Here is a 24,749-nt window from a genome sequence, read left to right on the forward strand (position 1 = left end):
AAAGCTCTGATGGTTTCATCAAGGGGGGAGGGCTACATAGATATTAAACAGTGTGGGGCTAAAACATGAGCCCTGGGGCATCCCCTTGTCGAGCTCTATGGTGTGTGATCTAAAAGGACCTAGGTTGGTGGTCTGGGTTCTGTGCGATAGAAAGCTTGTGAACCATTGAGCCATGCCACAAATTCCCATACTCTTTAGCCTCAGAAGCAATCTATGGTGAGACACCGTGTCAAATGCTGCTGACACGTCAAGCAGCGATGACTTATTTTCATCCAGAGAGCATCTAATGTAGTCCATAACTGCAATAAGCGCAGTTTCAGTACTGTGCATGGGTTCTGAACCCAGATTGGGAGGGATCCAGAATCCTATAAGATTCTAGAAACTCCATAAGTTGGCTATTGATTTACTCTTCTAGTAGTATACTCAAAAAGGGAAGCAGCGAGATACGACGATAATTGGGCAGGCCTGTGGCTGGAAAATCAGCCTTCTTGTGGGTAGGAATGACCGAAGTGGCTTTCTAGGCAAGATGAGTTTATCCCTGAGTGGACTGAAAAATTGAGTAAGGAGCAGATGACCAGGACCAGCTGAATGGACAGAGCTGCTAAGACCCCGGCTAGAATGATGTCCAGGGGAGACCCTCATATAGATGCTTTTAGTGCTTTACAAACCGAGTCTGGCCAAAGCAGTATGAAATTCCTTAGAGGTCAGTGCAATCCTCGGCCTACCACTTTGAGTCACCACTCTCTTGGTTCTCTGGTGGACCCCCACTATAGCTGCAGCTCCTCTCCCCAAAACACCTAGCAAAGACCTGAGTTATTGCCCCCTTTCACTTGAATTCTAAGGGACCTATTGGTTTTGTGAATACTTGTTCATATTTTTTATTTGACCAACAACTTAGCAGTGCCCCAATCAAACAACTCACACTTGCTCTTTGTTGACATCAGTACATGTTGTAAATATTTCCAAGCCTTACATTTTCTTCCCACAATAAAGTACATAAATAATCTTGATTTAAGCCCAAGATCTAAATGTGCTATTACTAATAACTCTTAAAGCTTCTTAAAGTTCTTTCTTTATTACCAGATATTTAGCTGTATCCTTTTGCTTTCCCCTCTGTAACGTTCTACTCATATTCAATTTTATGTCCCACTTTTCTGTTTTCACACTGTTTCAACCCTTTCCACAGGATGTGCATTCTCGCTTCAAGACGTTTTCCACGATAACCTGTAAAAACTGGAGTCCTTTGCACACCCTTGTGCACTAAACTCTGGCATTCTCCTCTGTTTGTGATTCCCTAAAAAATCATCATGCAGCCGTGCACAGGTCTCCACCACTTCCTATAGCTTGTGCACCAAAGAGCTGGTTGGCCTGCTTGAGGTACCTATGGGAAATATAAATACTGTGCCTGCAGGAGCTTCATTGGGAAGGGAATCCACCCTGAAAATGTAGAGGGGATGTGTTTAGAAGGAAAGAAACTCCTGCTGTTTGTCTAAAGTCTAAGGTGGTTTGCTAACAAAGTCCATGCCTGCAAGTACCTTGGTGGGGGCACCCCATTGATAAGTGGATGGGACAGAAAGTGCCATACATTAAGAAACGCAGAAGAATCAAAGGTACCACTAAACATATATTAACAGATTCACACCTAAACTGGTCAAATAGCAATATTAGCAAGTATTCTGACTCCAACAAATTATTCTTCACTTTGAAACTCAGATGGTACTTCCCAGGCCAAAACGATGGCCCCCTGCCCTTGCTTGCTATAAAAGTTTAAAATGTGGCATGCCTTTTAAGCTCGCCCCTGGTAAAACTAGTGGTATTCTTTGTTGGTCAGAAATCCTTATAATCATTTTCAGAAGATGGATGGCAGATGAATTTTTGGTAACTGAGTGAGGAAGTCAGGTAGTGAACATAAGCCTCGTGAAGCAATGTTCTCTAGACAAAACGGTATTCTGCTGCCGGTGTAGTAATACCAAGATAGTGGACATTACTTACAGTAGTTTCCAGAAAGGTGACAAGGATGCTTTCATAAAAAGACCGATATCAGAAAAGAAAATGGTTTAGCCGACCGAACCTCCAGGAACAAATGGCAGAAGTAGATGCCAGGGAGACACTCAAATGAGGAAACCACCACAGGAGCGGGGCAGAGCCGCCACGTAGAGCAAACACTCAGCTGCGAAGCAAAGGCTGACTTGAGACCCCTGGTATGGAGAAAGTAAATTTCTGCTGAGCGAGTCATACCATTTGCGGGATGAGAAGAACACATAGTTATTGAATCTCAGAAGGGCAAAGAAAGAGGGGCTATGCAGGCCTGCTTTGCAGCATGTACTTATCCCTATGCTTCATGGAGTATAGGCTAGTGTGACCCATAGTTCTTCTCCTACCAGGTGGCCATCTTACTTACATTCTGTATAGGACAATCAGCATATTCAGCATTGTTGCCTCCGACCATTATTGCTACCTACCTTGCCTTTTGACAAAAATCTGACTTCTGTAGCAGAGATTCAAAACCATGGACGTTGATTCACCAAAATGCCTGGGATAGCGGAAGTGACATCAAATACCCTTTGACTTTAATGATGTCACAGGAAGTGACATCATATGACCTTTGACCCTGCATCATCCCAAGAAGTGATGTCACATAACCTTAATCCTGATAACCTCACAATAATTAACAATGCTGAAGTTACATAATTGCTTAATTAATATTATATATTTTTCTAGGGGAGAATAAAGGGCGGGGGTTTCTCTTCCTTGAGAAACGTTTGAAGAAAAAAAGGAGTTTCTAAAAAATCATAGGCTCTAAAAACACTCACTAAATATTCAAGTCCTTTCATGTTGACCAATCTACTGAAATATGACAGTCCCCTTGATTTCATCCAATTAGGTTTTTAAAATGTCCTATGAGTGTCCCTTATGTCAAAAATGACCTCCATTGCTAGGGCCAGCATTTTGCCATGGTGGCCCCTTTTGCCCAAACATTACATACAGTATACCAGTGCCAGAATTTTCCTAAAACTGCTTCTCTTGCACTGTGGAGGTTCCTTATGTCAAATGTGATATCTAATATGTCAAGGACCACATTTTGTCATGGATGGCCCCCTAACATTGCTACAGTTGTCTTACCATATACCAAGAATTTCCTCCAAAGTGCCATCATAAGCAATTTGCCACAGGTGCCACCTATGCCAATAATGTCCTCCAGGAGGCCAGCCCTGGCTTTTTTTCATGGGGGCTACATGCCAAAATGTAACTACAGATTGCCAGCAGTAGCATTTTGCTGAGGGTATCCAATTGCAAGTATTGTCTCCAGCATTCCAATGCCAACATTTTGTCAAGGGTGCTTCTATAAGTCCAGAACCTTGCCAGGACCAACAGCAGATCTGCAAACATAAGAACACATGCTCACTTACATTCACTTATATAGACTCATTCTGTAGCCCGAGCAACCTTGGCAGATGCCCGGTGGAGCTGTCTTATGCAGCTATAATGGAGTTTGGCCCTGGTTCACCCCCTCTGCCGTCGCCTACCCAGCTGGACATCTGACATTGTTTTCCTCATCTCCCCGCTCTTTTTGTCTGTCTTTCACTTTTACTGCCTTGACTGCTTGTTCCCCCTGAATTACTCTTTCCCCTTGCCGGTCCGTCTGACTCTAGCTACATTCCTTATCCGTTTACCATTCCCCTGCACCTTCCATTCCCCATAAGACATGTAGCTTGGCTATACTACACCCTAATTACCCATATTATTGTGTAATCTCATGTTTTTCTCTTATGTCTATACTTGGCTCCTATAATTGATGTAATTATTTAACATGTAAATCTTTGATCCTCGTGTAAAGTGCTCTGATACCTCCGGGTCTACCAGCGCTATATAAAACTTTGCACAAAAAAAATGTAATTGTTAGCACTGACTTGCACTCATACATTTTCACCTACTCTTGTGCACTCACTCTCACCCTGAATACCTCATTCGCACTCTCGCTCACTCTTAGTTTGACTGACTTATACTTACTCATTTTGACACTTACATACACACATATACACAGACACACACACACACAAAATAGATCCCGTATACAAACATACATGTTCACACATATACACACTCGGTCACCCAAACTCACTCTCACCCACACGTGCACGCACACAACATATATCAAACCCATTTTATTTTTCTTATCTAAGATGCCAGTGAAGATCTAGGTCCACTTTTTACTACACTACTAGTGAATAATAAACTATTAATGTTATAACAATTAACAGAAAACAAGGTTAGAGCCTGACTCTGATAATGCAAGGGACCCCTATGTTCTTGTCACTGATTTTGCCACCTCTGAGGCCAGGGGTTGCGAAGGCAGTGCCAGGCGTTGCAAGGGCAAGCCAAGGGTCTCAACTGTGACCCCTAAATGACGGCCATGCTCAAACGTTCAGTAACAGGAATCTGTAACGATCCACCATACAAACGAGGAGATCAATAAACAGGTATTTTATTAAGCATATGCTGAGACAAGTCACCCATGTGCGCGCAGGCAGGAGGTTAACTCGTACCTGCCTCAGTAACCCAGGCTAACCATTCAAATAGGAACTTTCTCTGGCACACTAGAAGCACGAGGCTTCTGTGAACAAGCAACTAGCCAGTGGATCACACATAAAATGTAAGACACTACTCAGCCATCAATGCATAGGTTTGGAAGGGAATGCAAGTATGGGAAAGGCGCTAAACTGTAAAAAGACAAACCTGTTTAGCAGGACTCGCCCTTGGCAGCAGCTTCGCCTCAAAAACATATCGCTGTCAGGCCATCTAATCTTTCCATGGAATACTCATATATCCAACATTTTCCACAAGCCGTTCTCATACATCTCCATGAACCAACACCCACGCAAGAAAAAGCATACAGTAACTAATACCAGCCCTTGAGACCAAATCCCCACCAGCACCTTGACATCACTTCCTCGAGACCACAGCCCCAGTACACCTTGACATCACTCTGTGTCACATGCCTTAAATAATCTCCAGCATTGGTTACACAATGTTTGTGGCCTCCAAATTCAACATTACTAAAGGTGCAAGAGTCCGCCCCAATCAGACACACTTGTATACAAACAATAGCTCAGCTACTACTGAGGTCCTCAGTATGAAGGAAAGATGTGCTGTCATCAGAAATACATTATCAGAAATACACACTCAAAGAATTAAATGATTATTGAACTCCATGGAAATCCTATGTAATAATACTCTTCTGGAATCAAAAGACAGAGACAGTTAAGATCTTGCTCCTGTATCACTCTTCTCAAACACACCAGGTAGGATGAGCTGATAGGCACAATATAAACACACAACATCCTGAACCAACTAAAACCAGGCCCTTTATCAAGCGGTCATCTCTGTCTGGGACTGCCGCGAGGCGCAAGCCAAAAACGATGGAGTTGCTGTTCTCATCCGTCCAATGCCTCGTTGGTGCCTTTGACACAGTAGGCTGCTCTATCCTGTGGCCCTTGGAAATCAGAGACAGGAATATGGATATCCTCTGTCTAATCAAACGGATCACTCATCTCCCCTTTCTAAATTCAGCTCCATAATATGTACCTGTACGTTTGTGAGTATTTACAAATAATGTGCAGGCAGTAGGCTACCTTGGAAACAAACATACAACTGATTCCGTTAAATGCAGGAGCGAGTCCCTTTCAAGGATGGCTAAGGGAAGGCAACTCCTTCATGGCGGGGGAGGGGGCTTGGCCACAGGAAACCTATTTTATTTATATGTGCAAATGTGCGTTTCAATATGAAATACCAGTGCAGATTTTCCTCCTCGTGGGAAACTGCATCTGTACATTTTGAATGTAGGAATACTTTTACAGCTGTCTTACACTCCAGGATTACACCCTGGGATTCTTTGTGTATCTCTGACAATCAGGAGTCTTCTTCAAAAAATGAAATCCTTCAGAAGTACTTATCGACTTTTGCATGAAGTGCTTGGTGAATTAGGTGCTGTGTATTTGCTACATGCTATTTAAACTACCTTGTGTCACAGCATATTCTGCACCTCAATTGCACTAATGTATCATATATATGCAATCAAACATACATGCTGACTCTGCCTAGTAAACAAGCTTCTTTTATTCTATAAAATGCTTCCCAAAAAACATATTTCACTAAAACCTTTGATCAGTTTTTTTTAACCATATGCAATAGTAATACAGACATGCAACTGCACATGGACCCCAGATGTGTTGCACTGTATTTGTGTTTAATAAAAGTCATTAGAACCCTTCAATTCTTTACTGTGGTTGGCAGCATGGCACAGGTTCCCATACTCAAGTTACTTGTTTAAGACTCCCTCATTACACTGCTTGTTGATATTATTCCTTCAAAATGTGCAATTATTTATGCATGTACGATCATCTAGGTGGCTGTTTGTAGACATAAAATGCCCAATATAGTGAGAGTGGTGTTGTGCTGGATGTTGGCATTTTCCTGTGATTGCATTCTGAAAGGGGTTGTGGTAGGTCTTCTCATCCTGAAAGTAAAAACCCTTGGAGGGTGTTAGACCGGTTAGCCTTAGTGTAGTCTTCCCCCAAACATTTCACCTTCTCACCTCCTGTTTGGCTGAATTCATTTGTGTTGGCCTTAGGACTCTGTGCACCCTCCCCCTGCTAACGAGTGCTAAAGTGCTTGTGCTCATTCACCTAAAACATAGTAAAATTTGCCTCCGTGGCTTCTGCTATAAGGCCAGGGGGCACCACAGATGCCCCACAAACATCCTTGCACCATGTGGCAGGCACCATGAGGTGTCTGCCATATCAGGGTGCCTGCCACATGGGGAAGGGATTTTTCAAAACATACTTACCGACTACCTGTCAGCCAGTCCCTTTATCTTTCAAAACATACATACCGACTACCTGTCAGCCAGTCCCTTTATCTGCAATGATAACGGTTTGACCAACGTCTGACCGGCATCGTAATTAGGGCATAAGTTGGAATGTAGACTATTCATGACAACTTTGTCAAAAGGCTCCCCAATGACAATGCTTCCTACTCAAACACTGCTGGCTGCCTTGCCCTGCTGAACTTTACCTTCTCAGACATGTCTTTTTCTAAATTTATTCCAAGTTGGAAGGTAAGTGGATACTGGGCCCAATCCAGTTTGTGTATCCGAACTCCGCTCCATTGCGATAAGCTATAACCTTTGACTATGCCCTGGGCTCGTGTGACTAATAATAATACCAGGCGAGGTGTCCCGATGTTGGGGGCCCGTCAGGAAGATTAAGAGACTATTGCCCAGAGTCACAAGGTGCTGGGCTAACCTGCCGCCATCGCCGGGGCTTGAACCGTGAGCCCCCGTGGTCCGGAGTCAGCCGCCCTGGCCGCTGCACCACACCTCTTCCTAGATGTCCACTGTTGGTGCTTTGATCTAGAATAGAAATTTGCCTAGCCTATGAGAAGGTACGTTTCAATTCTATTAAGGACGCGGAGGCAAGGATTATGCTAATTCTTTCTTCACCTTTATTAACAAAATTCCAACAGCAGCTTAAAAGATAGCGTGGTACACCGTCGGCCTTAGAGAACTTAAACTCAACTGTAAACAAACAGAGAGACAGTAGAGGAAAGACTTTTCAGAGAAAAAAAAGCAAATCTACAGAGAAGTGGTGAAAGTGTATAAGCTGTACATCCGCAGAACCCAAGCCAAATACTACGAAACTAAAATATCCTCAGCCGCCAACGCACCACGAGAAATGTTTAGGATTTTTAAAACAATCACTACCATGACACCTCCAGAACCTGCTGTAACTGAAACTCAAACTCTGCAATGACATAGCAGAATTTTTCCATACAAAAATTCAATCCATTTACCTAACTTTTCCTTCGCCGACTACCGCCCAAAACCTTACTCAGACGGATATTGCGGGGGACAATTAGCAACGACTTTAGAAGCCTTCCCTCCCATGGGCCTGGACTCCCTATTAATTCTTTTGAATAAGTTAAAGTCAGGATCTCCAAAAGACATGGCCCCACCTACCGTTCTAAATCTAGTCTCTCACACAGTCGCCCCCACCATTTTAGAACTCATCAACCTATCCCTAAGCACAGGCAAGGTTCCATCTTCATGGAAGCAAGCCATGGTCAGAGCAATGCTGAAAAAGGTAGGAGCCGACCCAGAAGTGTTCTCGAACTATCGCCCCATTTCTTTGCTGCCAGGAATTTCAAAAATCACAGAGAAACATGTGAATGGTATACTGTCCTCATATCTGGAAGGGAGCGGCTGTTTCCATCCCACACAAACAGGGTTCAGACCCCAGCAGGGCACAGAAACAGCCTTGATCGCCGTCACTGAGAAAACCAGAAAAATTATGGACGCAGGAGGTTCGGCGGCTATTATCCTCCTGGACCTAAGTGCAGCCTTCGCTATCGTGAACCACCACCTGCTTATCTCGACGATTAGAGATGCAGGAATTTCGGGGGTTGCACTTAGTTGGCTAGAGTCCTTCCTTGAGTGCCGCTGATTCCAGGTCTTTGAGGAAAATTCCACCTTCAAAAGCTTGCCTCTGAATTGTGGGGTGCCACAGGGCTCATCTCTGAACCCCACCCTTTTTAATATTTATGTGAGTCCCTTGGCCAAAATTGTGGAGCCCTTTGGCATTCGAATAGTCACATACGCTGACGACACCCAACTGATAGTATCCCTCAACAAACCTGGACACAACCCAGATAATCTAGCCAACTGTCTTAAAAATATCTCAGCCTGGATGGAACGCTCCTTCCTTCAATTAAATGGAGCAAAAACAGAAGTGATGCTCTTGGGTAAACCTCTTTCAGAGGGGTCCACTCCTATTTGGCCTAACTGTTTGGGCACCTCACCCACCCCTAAAGATCAAATAAAGAGTCTAGGAGTCTGGCTGGACAGTAAACTAAACATGAAAGTTCAAGCACAGAAGGTTGCTGGATGCTGCTTTGGTTTACTCAGGATGATGAGAAAAGTTTTTCCGATATTAACCTGGGAGACCAAGAAACTAGTGGTCCAAGCATTAATTCTTTCCCGCTTGAAGTACTCTAATGCTCTTTATGCGGGAGCACCCCGGTTCACAATAATGAGACTCCAGGCAGTCCAGAATTGTGCAGCTAGAATGCTTCTGAATATTCCCCGCAGAGAGTCAGCCCGAGCAGCTATAGCCTCTCTTCAATGGCTACCCGTCGCTGAGAGGATTTTATTCAAAGTCCTCTGCATCACCCATAAGATCATGACCAAGAAAAGCCCGACAATTCTAGTCCATCATTGCCCCATACCACTCCAACAGAGCTCTTCGCTCTGCAAACAAACGCCTAGCTACTATACTGAGAATCTACTAGACCAGAAGCGGGGGCCAAAGCTTCTCATACGTGGCCTCCAGAAGATGGAACACTCTCCCTGACCACATTCGACTGGAAGAAAACCATTTGTTTTTTTCGTAAGCAGTTGAAAACATTCCTATATCCATTCAGTTAAAGTGGACACTCACACAACAGGTCCTTAGCACTGGGAGGCCTCATGGTAGCCATGCGCTCTACAAATACCTTTCATTTCATTTCATTTCATCACCATCTTATAACAAACTTCATTTCCCATAAAACCAGGGAAAAGAAAAACAGTCCCTTATGTAGTCCATTCACTGTGTCCATGACTCTCAGCCAATAAATCATCCTGTCACTTCCTGCACTTCCTCTTTCTTCGCTGGAGGATCTCTCCCATAGTTACGCATTCTGTTTCGCATTTTCGTTTCCTGAAAAAAACGACAGCGATTAATCACAGCCTTATTGTATGGAAAAACAATGCAAGCGAACTACAACTTTGATTATTATGTAAATGACATAATTGCACAAGCAATAAACCTCTTTTCATAGAACCCAGCCAGTCTTATTTCATGATACTCTAGAAATTGAAAAATGATTACTTACAACCATACGGGGTGGGACAGCAACCAACGCGCTTGCTGGAAGGGATAATAATAGAATTAATAGAATTGAAACTTACCTTCTCATAGGCTAGGCTAATTTCTATTCTATGTCAGGACCGGAGGCGAGGATTATGCTCCTTTAAAGCTTATCCACAACCACTTGAGCCATATACAGCAGTGGCTTAAAGTAGAACCTTTTTAAAGGACTGAGTCCGATGACCAATCCTCTGCACTCATTAGGTCCTCCAAGCGCACTCCACGGCTGAACGTTTTTGAGGCCATTGCACCTCGAGCGGAGTGCGCACCGAAAGCTCTCGTATTAATGCCCGCCTCTTGCATGATCCACCGCACCCAGCGGGCTATAGTGGGAGAGGAAACTCCTTTGAAAGGCTTCTTGAGGGCTATCAGGAGTTGTTGCTCGCTCGGAGGACGAACTTTCTCTGTGGCAACTTCATAAGCTTTTAAGCATTGCACCACACAGAGCTCTGGGGATTCCACAAAAGCAGGATAAGAAATCATGCGAGTATTGGACTTAGTTTGTCTACTCACGTGAAGGTAACCCTCGGGGGAGAAAACCCTTGCTGTAATATCCAACGCTCGGACGTCTGAAACTCTCCTGCATGACACCAAACATAACAACATCGCCAATTTTGCCAACAACTCCTTCCTAGAAAGGAAACCATTTGGTTGCCAGGACAGCAAAAAATTCAAAACCTGGTTCACGTCCCAAAGGACGGAATAGCGGGGCTCCGGCGGTAACGATAATCTGATGCCTTTTAGCAATTAGCAAACAAAAGGATGTTCCTCCAAAGGGGCTCCATCCACTGGAGTATGCCCCGCCGAAATAACCGAGCGGACCGTGTTCACTGACCTATACGCTAGACCTTTCTGAGCCAAATCTGCAAGATAATTTAGATTGTGCGTCAGATCTGCGACCACGGGATCCACTTCCCGTCGCGTCCAGGCCTATTTGCATCGCTTTGACGTGCTGTCTGCCCAAGCTCTGGACTATAAGAGCTCAGCGTGCCTCAAAAAGCCCGGCAATCTCCAGCGTTGCCTGTAATCTGCCATGCCATAAGCTGGAGCGAGCCTTCCTCCACCAACCAGTGAGGAGTCCCCTCCGGACTCAACAGGAGATGGGGAGTTGGGAGGAGTCAGATTGGAGAATCCCAAGAAAGTTTCAGTAGAACCAGAAACCATACTTGCGACCCCCAAAACTGTGTTATTAGAACCACAGAGGCTCCCTGTCTGCGGACCTGGGTGATCATGGAGAAAGGAGGAAAGACATATCCGCTCTCCTGACTTCACACCTGGCTGAACGCATCTGATGCTACCACCCAGAGGATCCGGCCTTCAACTGAAGAGCTGTGAAGTTGTCGGTCCAGGCAACAAGCAAAGAGGTCGATGGAGAAAGGACCCCAACGTTCCTGCAGGCACTGAAAAATCATTGGATCCAGCTTCCAAACGCTGGCGTCTCGGAGATAGTGGGAGTGCCAATCCGCCACCAAGTTCTCCTTCCCTGGAAGGTATTCCGCTGTGACCGGTATGTGATTGGAGAGGCAGAACTCCCACAACTTTTTCCCCATGTTCGGCAAGGCCTTGGACCGAGTGCCGCCCAGGTGATTGATATACCTGACTGCCGACACATTGTCCATTTTCAGGAGAACCCAAGCTTGCACACGGTCCTTGGTCCAGCATCTGACTACAAAGGTGCCCGCCAGGAGCTCGAGGCAATTGATATGAAGTTGCTGCTCGAGGAGACCAACTTCCGCCGGTGGAGAATTCCCCACACCGCGCACCCCAGCCTGCCCTGCTTGCATCCGACTCAATCACCAAGTTGGGAGCGGAACCAAAGATTGCCCTTCCGCTCCAGGCCTCCATATGGGATAGCCACCACTCCAACTCCTCGCGCACCTCGTCTGTCAGCAGAACCACCAGAGAGTACGTCAGGCCCTACCGCAGATGATGCGCCTTTAAGCGCTGAAGGGCCCGGTAGTGCAATGGGCCCAGGAAAATTGCTTGAATAGAGACAGAGAAGAGACCTACCAGTCGTGTTATCTGTCGTAAGGAAGTCTCCTGCTTGGCCAGGGTCTGACGGATTTCGTGACGGATCTTCACCACCTTCCTGGAGGGCAGACTGAGCGTGGCGAAGATGGAGTCTATCACAAAACCTAAAAAAGAAGCTTTCTGAGTCGGGACCAGGAGGGATTTCTGTTCGTTGATTACGAACCCCAACTTCTGAAGTAAGGACACCGCCATCTGCAGGTGGGCCCGCAACTGTAAGGGACACTGGGCTAGGATGAGAATATCGTCCAAGTAGACTATCAAGCGGACCCCGTGCGCTCTGAAGTATTCCACCGCCGGCCTGAGGACCTTTGTGAAGCACCACGAAGTTGAGGAAAGTCAGAATGGAAGGCATTGGAATACATAAGCCTGTCCCGCCAAAGAAACTGGAGGACCCGCCTGTGCGGAGGAAAAACCGGCACCACGAGGTACACATCCTTCAGGTCCAGCCTCACCATCCAATCGAGTGGCAGGAGTACATCCCTGAGCAGATGAATGCCCTCCATCTTGAAATGTCTGTACACCAGCCACTCGAATTCCCGAAGATTGATGACCGGTCTCCAACCCCGTCGGCCTTGTCCACTAAAAAGATGTTGCTGAGGAACCCCCGTGGGATGAACCTCCGTCTGGCACACTGCGCCTTTGCGGAGCAATTCGGCCACTTCCTTGTCCACCATAGCCGCATCTGCCGGACTGAAAACTATTGGCCGGGGACAAACATCCTGACTGGGACAACTGTAAAACTCTATCTGGAACCACCTTACCATTGGAAGTACCCAGGCATCCCCAGTAGGAGCTTCCCAAGCGGGGCAAAAACTGTGCCAGCCTGCCCCCGACTCGCAATTGCGCAGCGGACAAAACACTCACCGTTGGCATTGCAGTCGTGACCTCTGTAGCCTCCTCGGCTGCGGAAGCGCTGCCCCCTGGTCGGGTAGAAGTTAGTAAATCGTTGGTCTGTCTGGTACTGTCCATGTCCGGAGCCTTGTCCCCTGCCCTGGGGATGCTGGTTCTGAGCACGGCCGTGCGGGCGGCTCCTGCCCTGACCGGCCCAGCGGGAAACCCGAGGACTAAAGATCCTCTTGATATTCGCCTGCACCTTATCTAAGGACGTGAACGTGGCGACGAACTTTCCTAGCTCTTTAATAAAAGGTTCATCAAACAAACCCCTTGCGATGATGCTCCGGCCTCTGAGCATGCTAGATTACCAAGCTTGGGATCAACTTTAATTAAGAGTGATCTGCGCCTCTCCGTCGAGAGAGCGCAATTCGCATTTCCCATAAAGCAAATTGCGCGCTGCGCCCAAGCCGACAAGCCTTCCAGGTCAATAAGGGAACCTGAGCTACAGGCCTCCTCCGCCATGTCCAATATTTTCGTCATTGGACCAATGGCATCCAGCAATTTATCCTGGCATGCGCGCCACTAACGATCTGTCCCTTTCTTGGGGTCCTTTATAAACTTAGCCAGAAAGGTGGCCATCTTCCCCTCAATCTCGGGAGTGAGCGACACCTTACCCTCTAACGTAGGCCGGGAGCATTCAGCTCTCAACCAACTCCTGCCTCATTCTCCAAGGGCTTCCTTAGGTGCGACGCCACATACAAGGCTGCCTTCTCTGCGGGAACTCATTCCGCCGACCTAGGATGTACAATCTCATCTGGGTCTAACATATCCGCTATGCCTGCCTTCAGAGGGTCAGTAGACCCCGATGGCCTCCAAGACCTCGAGGAGCACGCCTCATCATCTGAAACATCCGGGGTGTCCCCTTGCTGTGTCTGAGGTGAAGCCGGTTGGGGCTCCTGACTCTGAGGAGCGGGATCCTGGGGGGTTAAAATGGTGGCCGTATGCTCTAGAAAAGCCTGCTTAAGGCGTTCAAATGCATCCGTGTCAACCCCCCCTTCGCATTTCTTCTTGTGGGGAGGGGACCCCTCACCATCTACTTGGGCTGGCCCCGATTCTCCCAAAGGTACAGGGCCCACTGGAGGGGAGGGTCCCACCTTGGCACACAACTGCTCTATTTTGTCATCCAAGCGTTGCGCCATGGGAGTCAATAGCTCCGTGACTGCCCTGTAAATTGAGTTGTCCACCTTATTATAAAACTCATCATCCCATTATAAATATGCTAAGGAGGCTTCCTCCTCATAGTATTCATGCTCCATAGTAAAATCCACCTAACAATATTACCAATAATAGTAAGTGAGGATTACACACCGGACAGCCCCAAGGAGCAACCTCACGCGTAGGGCGAGGAATCACTAGCTTAGGGTCTCTCAGAATATTTATTATGGCCCAAGGCACAACTTTAGCGGGGCAGTGAACCCCAGGACACCAATGCTCCCACCAATACACAGTAATCCTCCTGCCTGTCACAGGTGTCCGTGTGGAAATCAGCCTGAAGCCCCACCATGCCAATTACCTACCTGTGACACCGGGCATGAGGAGAGGAGCTCCACAGTGCACCACACCACTACCGACCCACGATGTGGGCGTGAACAAATTTGGGGAGAAATACTGACCCAGGCAAAACTGGGCGATTCAGGCAGCCAGCAACGGGCGCGGACAGTATTTGGTGACCGGAGCGCATTTCACTGTTTTTTTGACTGAAAAGCGCTCCGAGAACACCAAGGTGCGTCGCCCCCACAGCGCCCTCTAGCAGGCGGAGGACCGCACCGCGATCACAGCAGAGGGAGAACAAGCCGCGTAAGGAGCACACTAGCGTTCCCGCGGCAGACAGGTAATCTGTGGAGGAAAAAAAAAAACAAAGCACAGAATCCCCCTGAAGGCACACACAAATAACCATAACACTGAGAATCAAGAAACAAAGAAAAGCACTTAACTCAAGCTGCCGAGCAGGGAAGAAAGAGGAAGTGGCAGGATGATTTATTGACTGAGAGTCATGGACACAGTGAATGGACTACATAAGGGACTGTTTTTCTTTTCCCTGACTTTATGGGAAATGTAGTTTGTTATAAGATGGTGATAAGCTGCTGTTGAAATTTTGTTAATAAAGGTGAAGAAAGAATGAGCATAATCCTCGCCTCCGGTCCTGACATAGAATCTAGATTCTACTAAAACCTTTAAAATTTCGTAACTTCGGTTTTACTGATTGGATATTTGCTGTTTTAGTGTCAAATAATCTATTAAAATGTACTCCAATTTTCTAAATTGGTGTGGGATTTGTTGTGTGCTGTTTTTTCACTTTATTCCTGTTTGAGTGCTACATAGATACTTTACACATTGCCTTTATCAAAACTGACTGCTTTTGTGCCAAGCCGGCAGAGGTTTAAGTATAGGGAAGAGGTGTGGCGCCGCGGCTAGGGCGACTGACACTGGACGCTGGAGATCACGGTTCAATCCCTGGCTCCGGCGGCAGGGATCTGCCCAGCACCATGCGACTCTGGGCAATAGCTCGCTTAATCTTCCCAACGGCCCTCATCGACGAGAGACCCCTTTGGGGGTGATTAGTGTGCTATACAAGTACTGGATTTACATTTACATTTTACAGGTTAATGTAGTGACTTTTGTGGTTTCACCCTGACAAGGATTGTGGCTGTTGCATGAGTAGAGTTTCACCCTCCTCAACCAACAACTCAATTTCTGACAGAGGGTGAAATTGTTTTTCGGGTTTTCTATGTTGGGTGTAGAACAGTGGGGGTGCAGATCATTTGACCCTTCGCCTAACCTGTGTAGGCTGTGTCATTTAATCCATCTTGTTGTGGTCTTCAAGACTTTCTTCTGTACTGGGTACAACTTTGATTTCTTAGGGGTTAGTGTAGTGTGTACGTTAGTAGTTGTGTTGGGTGTATGGGTCTGACTATTGCAGAGTATTTTTTAAGTTGATCCTAATGTCGGCTGCTGGATTGGTGACCTGTGCAATCCTAGCGTAATGATTTGACTTTGTTCCCTCGGTCGTCCGAAATAGGTGAGTCTCTCTGTAGTTGTGATTTATTCAGCGCAGCACTCTTCTGGTAATATTCATTGCCCAGTGACCCCTGTTCCCTTGTCTTCGGCATCTATTTCAATTTTGATACGCAGCAACCTCAATGTAATTTTCTAAACACGCTCAGAATATTTACATACTGGAGCAGTCACTAATGGCTTGCTCTTGTGGCTTTTTATGTTCTCCTGAGTAGATTCATGTCTCTAATAGTTGATTTACCCAAAGGAGGGCCTCTGTGGGGGTTGGCATATTTCACGTTTCCTCGGGTCGCAGCAAGTGTGGGTGGTGTTGCTGCGGTTGTGAGATGAGTTAACCTATGATGGTGTTTCATATAACAAAGATCTATTTTGTGACCCTCAAATCTAACATGAGTGTGTCAGATTCATGTCAAGGATTATCCCTGCGTAGTGCTCTTGGTGGGTGTAGGAGTTCTGGTTGTTCAGCCCTTCAACTAAGCTGTACTAACTATGGCACTGTTGTCATGAAAGGGCTCACCTAAGTGAGCTATGAGATAGATGAATGTATGTAAACGGAACACCAAAACAGAAAGGTAGACACATAGCTAATCAGACCAATACGTACACACACCTGTTGAGGGATAGATCAACAGACCAAGGCATATCTGTGTCTCCAATGGGGTTAGCAACTAGAGGAGACAGGTCAGGGATCTGATTTGTGTCTTAGTGAGAAATAGCTCTGCTGTCTGCAGTGAACAAAGAATAAGTCAGTGGAGTAAAGGATAGTTCTGCTGTCAGTGGTAACTGAACAGCTGGCCTTTTGTTCTTGCTTCTGGACTAGTTAAAGTTTATTCCAAGCCCGGGTGAACTCTACCCAGGATGAGCTGCATGGATAGGTAGCCTTTGTCGCTGTCTTTCCCTAATCTGTACATTATCTACAGGCACAGACAGGCTTTCTGTGTTACAGATAGGGTTTATAGGAGGGAGAGCTATGGAAGTACCAGGTGTTCATTTCCCTAACAATTTGGGCTTCTGAGAGGATAGGAACATCAGGGTTTTAGATAAAGGCCATTGTTAAAAGTGAATGGAGACTGGTGTAGTCTCATCTCAGGGCATAATGATCTAGGTTACCAAAGTTCTCACCAGTATTGCTGCTCTAATGAGTTCATTTAAAACAAATTCAGTAAATTGTTTAATTCTCCTAAAAAAAATGGTCTCGATTATACGGGAATACCATAATTACATGTGCGTAACTTACGACATATGTACCATTGTTATGATTCACATGAAATATCTGTGTCCTTGTCAGAAGGAAGTAAAATGATAAATAATTAACTTATTTCCCTATCTAGAAAGAACTAGATTTGTGAATGTGTTGTAAAGGGCTAAGAATGCAATAAAGGTGGAAAGGCGCAGAAACCTGCTGATGCCATTCCAAGATTTCTGAGTAGATACAGATGTCATTAGGAGCATGCTGTCAGTTTCATAGGTTGTGGCCTCAAACATACATCAACACATAAATTTTTAGAACATTGGAATGTTGAGCACTCCATTGAAGACAGTGGAGTGCTCCGGGCTTCTAATGGCTGGTAGACGCTTGGAACATCAACAGTCCAATGTTTGTTCACAGAAGTTGCTGTGAACAAAGGCCTCATGGAGCCTGAGGGGATTTCAACCCCCTCGGGCTCTGTGAGGCCTTAGTTTTACAAATTAGAACATTCTGCCCTCAAAGGGCGGAATGTTCTAATAGCCTTAGAGCCCTTCATAGCTAGCGCTACTTGCCATTAAAGGCACTGACTCTGTAATGGGTCTTTAATGGTCGGTAGAGCCTGCCACGTCGGGCGCTAAGGCTATGTTGAATTCATGGTCAGTTTTATCTGAGTCCTCAGTCCACTGAGTGTTAAGTCTGTGTCTTGGTTCAAGGAGCATTGAAGAGATTACAGCAGATCCTGCCCAGACCCAGGAATTTTGAAGGACTAGAGGAGACCAACATGAAACTGCTGTTGGGCAGAGTACGGTGAATATGAATGGAGGCGTGTGCTATTATTGTGCCTACGAGAGGCAATTAGGTATTGAGGAAAGGCTGGCATAGACTTAGGAAGCAGAATGTCAGGTGCATTCATGTTTGAGGTCATTTGGGCCAGTGACTACAAGAACAAGTTTGGATGTAATATTAGCTTAAGGAAGAATCTTATGGTATATATTATGTGATGCCATATGTGATATTGTATTTATCTTGTGCTGTGTTTTTATTTCATGCCGCATTATGTGTTATGATGGGGTACAGTTGGTATGGAGTGGTATGATATGTCCATTATGGTTTAGTGTGGTGCATAATTTCATAGAGTAAAATGCTGTGTTGCAGTTATGTTATGTTATTTATTTAAAAATTTTTATATAGCGCTGGATAGACCCGAAGGTATCAGAGCGCTTTATATGAGGAAGAACATTCATTAGGTGGAATATCTCACATCCATAATGGCCAGAGTGGTAATGAGTTGCATTTGAACTCCTTTCTTTCTCTACTGCTCTAGTTTGAGGCTGGGACAGCGCTCGATGAGAGATGTTCCCTTAATTTCACAGATAGTTCTTTTGTACTCTTTCTTTACCCAAGCTGACAGAATGGTCGTATTTTGTCCCATTAGACCCCAACAAAAACTTTAAATGTAGGGATCAGGCAGATCAGAAGGTCCAACAGTCTTGATGTGGTGTAGGCGTGGGGGGAATGTTAAGGAGCTCGGGGCAAGATCAAGGAGACGTGCAGTTCTGTTTCAATAGTCTAATTCGCCCTGAATCAATCACAAATGTTTTTAAAAAGCATGACGGAACAACCCATCTTAAAGCAGTGTATTCCAAATTTGAGGGTGGAAAGGTAACGGGGTAAAGAAAATAAGTCCTAAAGAAAGGACATGAAGTAATTCAATACTTTAAGCTCTCATGAATTACTTCACGTACCCATCATACGATTGAGTGCCCAATGCAAACAGTAAATAAACAGCAGATCACGTTTATCCCACAGGAGAAATAGTGCCCACTTAACTAGGCTAAGGTGTCAGTATAATATGCTGAAGACCATGGCTCATTTGATAGATGAGCATATCAGGGGATGCAGAGGCAGGCACAGCGGTTGCTAAGAAGAACATACGCATGCAATACCTTCTGACCCATGAAGGGCAATCCTGGCAGACATTAAACACAGATCAAGAAAGAATCATTAGCTATGCACACGTAAACTACACACGATCTAAAAAAGAAACTTACGCGTGTGCTCTGTGGTAAAAATGGATATGGCATGAATACATTATGTGCACAAACTTTGAGTAGGAGTCAAACAGCAAGCATTCCGAGCGGAGTGACAAAGGATTGGCCACGGGCATATGATTCATATTTTGCTTATCCTACTAAATATTTACCTTTAGATCATTCACAGTATTAGGAATTATTTTTCTATTCAGAAGACCGAATTTTGTAAAAAGTGCACCAATTAACTCAACTGTTACATGTAGTGTGTAGGTAGGGGTGTAATGGATTAGAAATATTTTGGGGGAAACAGTAAAATGTTTATTAAAAATTGGTAAATTGATTAATTCTCTTAAGGAAAATGAGCATATGTCTCAATTATATGTGAATACCATACTTACACATACATAACGTGAATTTTGCATGATTCACATACAAATCTATGTGAATGGCTGCATTTCATAAATTTAAGGCACAAGTAAGTGTAACATATATTTTCCTAACATACTCATTTTACACTTGAACTTATTATGAACATGTCCTTGTGTTTTTATTTGTGGTATAAAGTCATGGAATACCTATATTTAACATTCATTTACATTTTTTCACTTTTTTAAATAGGTTTCTACACTTGCTCCCAATAATGTGGGCCGCAATGTGACACTGACTGTCCTGTTTGCTGCTGTGTCCGGAATGATCATGTTCGAACTCTACAAATAAGACAAATGGTAGCAGTAACAGACCGTTGCTGGACTTCGGCTAAACCTAGTTTGACACCCAGGAGGTGGCATTTTTGTTGGTGTTTTTTTAATTAAATTCTTCCTTCTTGAAATTGTTTTGATACTTTTAAAGCCTAAACCAGTGCTGGGTCACTCTGAATGTTTCATACCATTTTTTGTGAAATAATGTTTTTTTAAATGTGGTTGTTACTGGCTAACTGCCTGTGGTGTATTGATATTGGAAAATGTAATAGTCTATTATGAAGCAGTTTTTAATCAAATATTTGGTTTCTGCTCTAAGAACACTTTTTTAATGACTGGTTATTGAAAAGATGTTTTTAATAAGGGACTCCAAACTAATGAAGTCAGAAGGATTGCTGGCCAACCTTAATTATTTTCTAGTGAGAATTGTGAAAAAAATAAAATGTATACAATGATCACCATATTCATAGTCCAATTTCGTTTTTGAATTATATTTATTGTTACTAAATCACAGAGTCCATTCAGCTTGTTACACTACATGTTTAACTGGAGCAGTTAAGAAGTCTACTAAGCTACATAATGCTTGTGCAAGATGTTTTGCCTGGAAAGAAGAGCGAGTGAAAAAACGAACTTGAGAAAACTGAAAGTAGAAAAAACATAAATAGAACTAAGGTGCTAAAGGAAAGAATAAAAACAACAAAAATACAAAGCAGGACTTGCATGTCAATTTAAAAGGGGTTTTTTGGAGAAGTCTGAAAATTTATTTTTTTGGGTACAAATCATTTGTATGACAAGAGAAGATGTCCGCCAGAAGGAAGTAACATACTATGGGCCCAATGTAGGTAAATCTTTTTTACCACTTCATAAATACCGATTCATACCGAATCGGTATTTAAGAAGTGGTAAAAAAGAGAAGGGCAGATGTAGGTAATTTTATTTTAAAAATTACCGAATCGGTATTTACCGATTCGGTAAATACCGAATCGGTAATGCCCATTGATTCCTATGGGCATTGAATCCCATAGGAATCAATGGGCATTACCGAATCGGTATTTACCGATTCGGTAATTACCGATTTCTGCAAGGGTGCAGGGGGTGTCACTTTGACACCCTCTAGCACCCCCAATACTGGCTTGTGTGCCATGTGGCACACAGACATGCCCTAAGGGCATGTCTGTCTGTCACATGGCATAGGTGTGCATGCACACATGTGCATGCACACCTGGATTCGGTATTTTAACACCCAATTGGATTGGGTGTTAAAATACCGAATCTGAAAGGCCTGTGGGACTCAGAAGAGTCCCACCTACATCTGGAAGATACCGAATCGGTAAAAATACCGATTCGTTATTTTATAGATTCTGGAAATTTACCGATTCTGTAAATATACCGAATAGGTAAATACTGGCCCCCTACATCTCAAAGTGCCAAATACCGGTCGGAAACGGCCGATTTTGGCCGTTTCCGACCGGTATTTGCCACCTACATCGGGCCCTAAATCATTAGCGTATTTACATATCAAAGTGGAAGATAGACAGCACAGGGTAACTAATCCTGTATCTTGACTTTGGGGAAATGTACCATTTTAGTCAAGGGTAAATAGGGCCAGAGGATAAGCCATTTTTGGAAAAAAACAAATACATGCAAATTTTGTGTAGATTAATAACCCAGTGCACAATTAAAGACATACATTTAGGCAGATCCGGACTCCAAAATACCAAACTCCTTTATTTAACCGTGTAACTAGCATCCTGGCTAGATCCCAAATTGTTCACTGGGAATATAATTGATAACCCAGCTTCCAAACATAACCACACAAAACCAACTCTTGCAGGAAACGTGAAAAAAGGAAATAACTAAAGAACAAATCGAGCCACTACTTTCTTAAATGATTGACTTTGACAATGTTACAGCAAACTAACTGTCAAACCAAACCATTAGAAACATTTTATAGCTTTTAATACATTTAGGATACTAACTGTAAAACTAGGCCATTAGAAAACTTGAATATCTGCAGTCATTAGTAATAACAACATCTATAGACCAAATTAAATAAAAGAAATTCAGGCCAAGAGGGAACTCACCAGGGGATGGAAGGCGAGGACTGCGCCAACACACAGGAAATGGCTGGCCGAGTTTCAGAAATGGGCGGCAGCGGAGAGCACAATTAGATACCAACTAGCACGACGGGGGTCGGACGAGAAAGCTCAGGAATCGGCCATGGCATGGGAAATCCTAGTCCAGGCGCTCCGGGACAGTGCAGTGGAGAGTGGGGAGGAGGGGGAAGCAACAGACCCAGGGGTTCAGTGGGAGGCGGAGCCGCTCCTAGCGCCTACCATGGACACACGCACTCAATGATTCACTCCAAACTCCGTAGCTTACCAACACACATTAGTATACTGCTACCAGACACAGGCACTGGACACCACAGAATACCAGAGGGGAGGGGGGAGGGACACACGTAGGGGGAAGGGGATGTAGCGTCCCAATGATACCAAGAAGTACTGTACGCACTGATTGGATGCTGGAGGGGGGGGACTTGTTGATAAAAGTTAAAAGCAGATAGCGGTTGACCACTGGACATGCCGACCTTTAGTAAGGAGGGGGAAGCACTGATCGTGATAGTCGCCACCCGGCCTCAGGGTTGCGGGTTGTGAGGCTGTGTATGTCCTACCTCGAAGAAATGTGAGAACCAGATGTCCCGCGTTAAATATACATACGGATGTACTGTAATGCTTGCATTGGTATCTGCAATAAAAATTCTTTTACAAAAAAAAAAATGAAATAAAAGAAATTCATTAGCACTTACAGACAAAAAAGTAGTGAATAAAATTAAGACCGGTGGGTAAACCCTACACTGAGGTATTGTCTTCCGTAATTGTTATCTTTAAGAGTTCCTTTCAGAAGGCCCTGATCCCATCAGCACAGAAACGTGCCCAGTTTCTCTGTTGCTGAAAAGACTACCATTCTGTCTGTCAACCTAAAGCCCAAATGCTGGTTCAACATTGCCCACAAAAGTGATAGAAAAGAATGCAAACTTTCTGCGTGCGAGCTAGCTGTAAATTGGAATCCTTTGGATATTAGACACTGGGATTAAGGAAAGCCACAACAAGATTCACCCTTGTGCTTACAGGAAACATGGGAGGTACTTGTAATGCCTTTAACAGGAGAGAAATCAACACTAATGGTCTCTGAAGTTTGGAAAGTTTTTAAATAGAGGGTGAAACAGGCCCTTTCATTTGAAATAGGTACAAGGCAAAGAGTGATAACATGTTAAGTGATTCAGGTCTAGTAAACACAATTCATCATACATTAATGTTTTATAAAAAACTGCAGAACTGTGGGTTTGTAGAAGCTAAATATTTATTAAGGAACATAAGACACATATGAGTTCCATCTGCTTGGATAGCTGTATGGCACAATTGTGCTTAAAGGTAGAGACAAAAGACTAATGGGCAAACCTCTGGTACAGACGGTGTGCAAGCATATTAGGGTACATTCGTCTGCATGAGGTCAATATTATAATAAATCTGTGTTCTGGGAGTGGATAAGATTGACAAAGACTGTAAGACAGTATTCACAGAAGGTTTGAGCATGTCCTCCAACACCAGATAAGACTACTACTAGGTTCTTCCAATAACACCCAAGGCACAGATAAAAGTGTCAAGTATTGTCACAGGAAGGGGAGATATTTTCAGCGGTGCCTGGCTGTGAATCTGGACCCTGGTGCCTTCACTAAAGAGCCTGCGAACCTCTGGTGGGGATTACCTGTTGTGCTTCTCCAGTGATAATAAGCAGTGCTACCTCATTCTGAAGCAAGATGCTCCCCTCTCTCCTATCAGTATAAGTGGGTGGTCAATAATTTAGGAGTATCAAGTCCCTATTAATAGATTCCCCATGGCTAAAAGGTAAGCAAGCTGCAGTATAACACAACCCAGTACAAGGCTATGTTCTGAGGGATGAAGCAAAACGATGTTCTTTTTAGGGGTGGTTGACAAAGAGACGCGAGGGTCCTTGACCGAAGTCTGTAATTTTTCATTGCTATATTGACAAAAAACGTACTGACTTTCAATACAAGTCACTGAAAAGCATCCTGCCAATACACGAGCTCTCTTGTGCCAGTTATTTGTTCTTAAAGAGGGGCCTATAGCATGGTTCAAGACACAGATGAAGAAAATAGCAATTCAGTTCATAACATTCCTAAGGGAGGGATGGAAAGGAGTCAGGAGTGAGAAGGAAGAAGGCCACTGGTACCTATAGGTAAAGAAAGTCCACTTTCCTTCCTGTAGCACATTCATGAATTGGGAGAACGGTGAGCAGCACTGTCTGTCTAAAGTCATCAGTAGGTACGTTAGACAACATGAAGAGAAATGTCAAAGAGTACGTTTAGAGACCTTATTAGACTGATATGAGTGGATTCCCTCCATTACGGTCGCTCCCACAGCGTTCCTCTCGCAAAATCGAAAGCCTCCTCCTCGCTGCCTGCATTATCTGCCCTGATACCTGCTGCCTGCCGCCCTTTCACAGCGCATAGCTGACTGAACAACAATTGGTATCGTTTTGCGTGCGCACTGCTTGCACCAATTAACGCTTTAAGGCTGAGCGCCTGCCATCGTCTACCCTCGCATTGTTTAATTATATTTCACTGTTTAATTATATTTTGGGAACGTAATATCTGTTTTGAGTGAGTGTAAATCCGGCTGTGCCCCAGTTTCGTTTTATCCCCGGGCGGCCATTTAAGATTGTTTGTTTGTATTTTCCCCGTGTCTCCTCCCAGACCCCGCCTCCCAGCTGACCCTCCCACACACTGTTACTCTACACTCGCCCGTCCTCTCTTTCCCTGTGACCGTCTGGATTCCCTCCATTACGGTCGCTCCCACAGCGTTCCTCTCGCAAAATCGAAAGCCTCCTCCTCGCTGCCTGC

The 24,749-nt window shown here is 44.6% G+C and overlaps 1 protein-coding gene across 1 annotated transcript in view; it reads left to right on the forward strand.

Moving 5' to 3' along the window:
- The window catches only part of LOC147751723 (uncharacterized), a 120,117-nt gene extending 99,831 nt beyond the window's left edge, over positions 1-20,286 (forward strand). Inside the window, exon 6 of the mRNA XM_086922212.1 lies at positions 19,746-20,286. Within this exon, the coding sequence (XP_086778338.1) occupies positions 19,746-19,844 (99 nt within the window). The 3' untranslated portion in view covers positions 19,845-20,286. The remainder of the gene's footprint in view (positions 1-19,745) is intronic.
- The last annotated feature ends 4,463 nt before the right edge of the window (positions 20,287-24,749 follow it).

This window comes from Lissotriton vulgaris, chromosome 1_1 (genome assembly GCF_964263255.1).
Source record: "Lissotriton vulgaris chromosome 1_1, aLisVul1.2, whole genome shotgun sequence".
NCBI classification, from domain to species: domain Eukaryota; kingdom Metazoa; phylum Chordata; class Amphibia; order Caudata; family Salamandridae; genus Lissotriton; species Lissotriton vulgaris.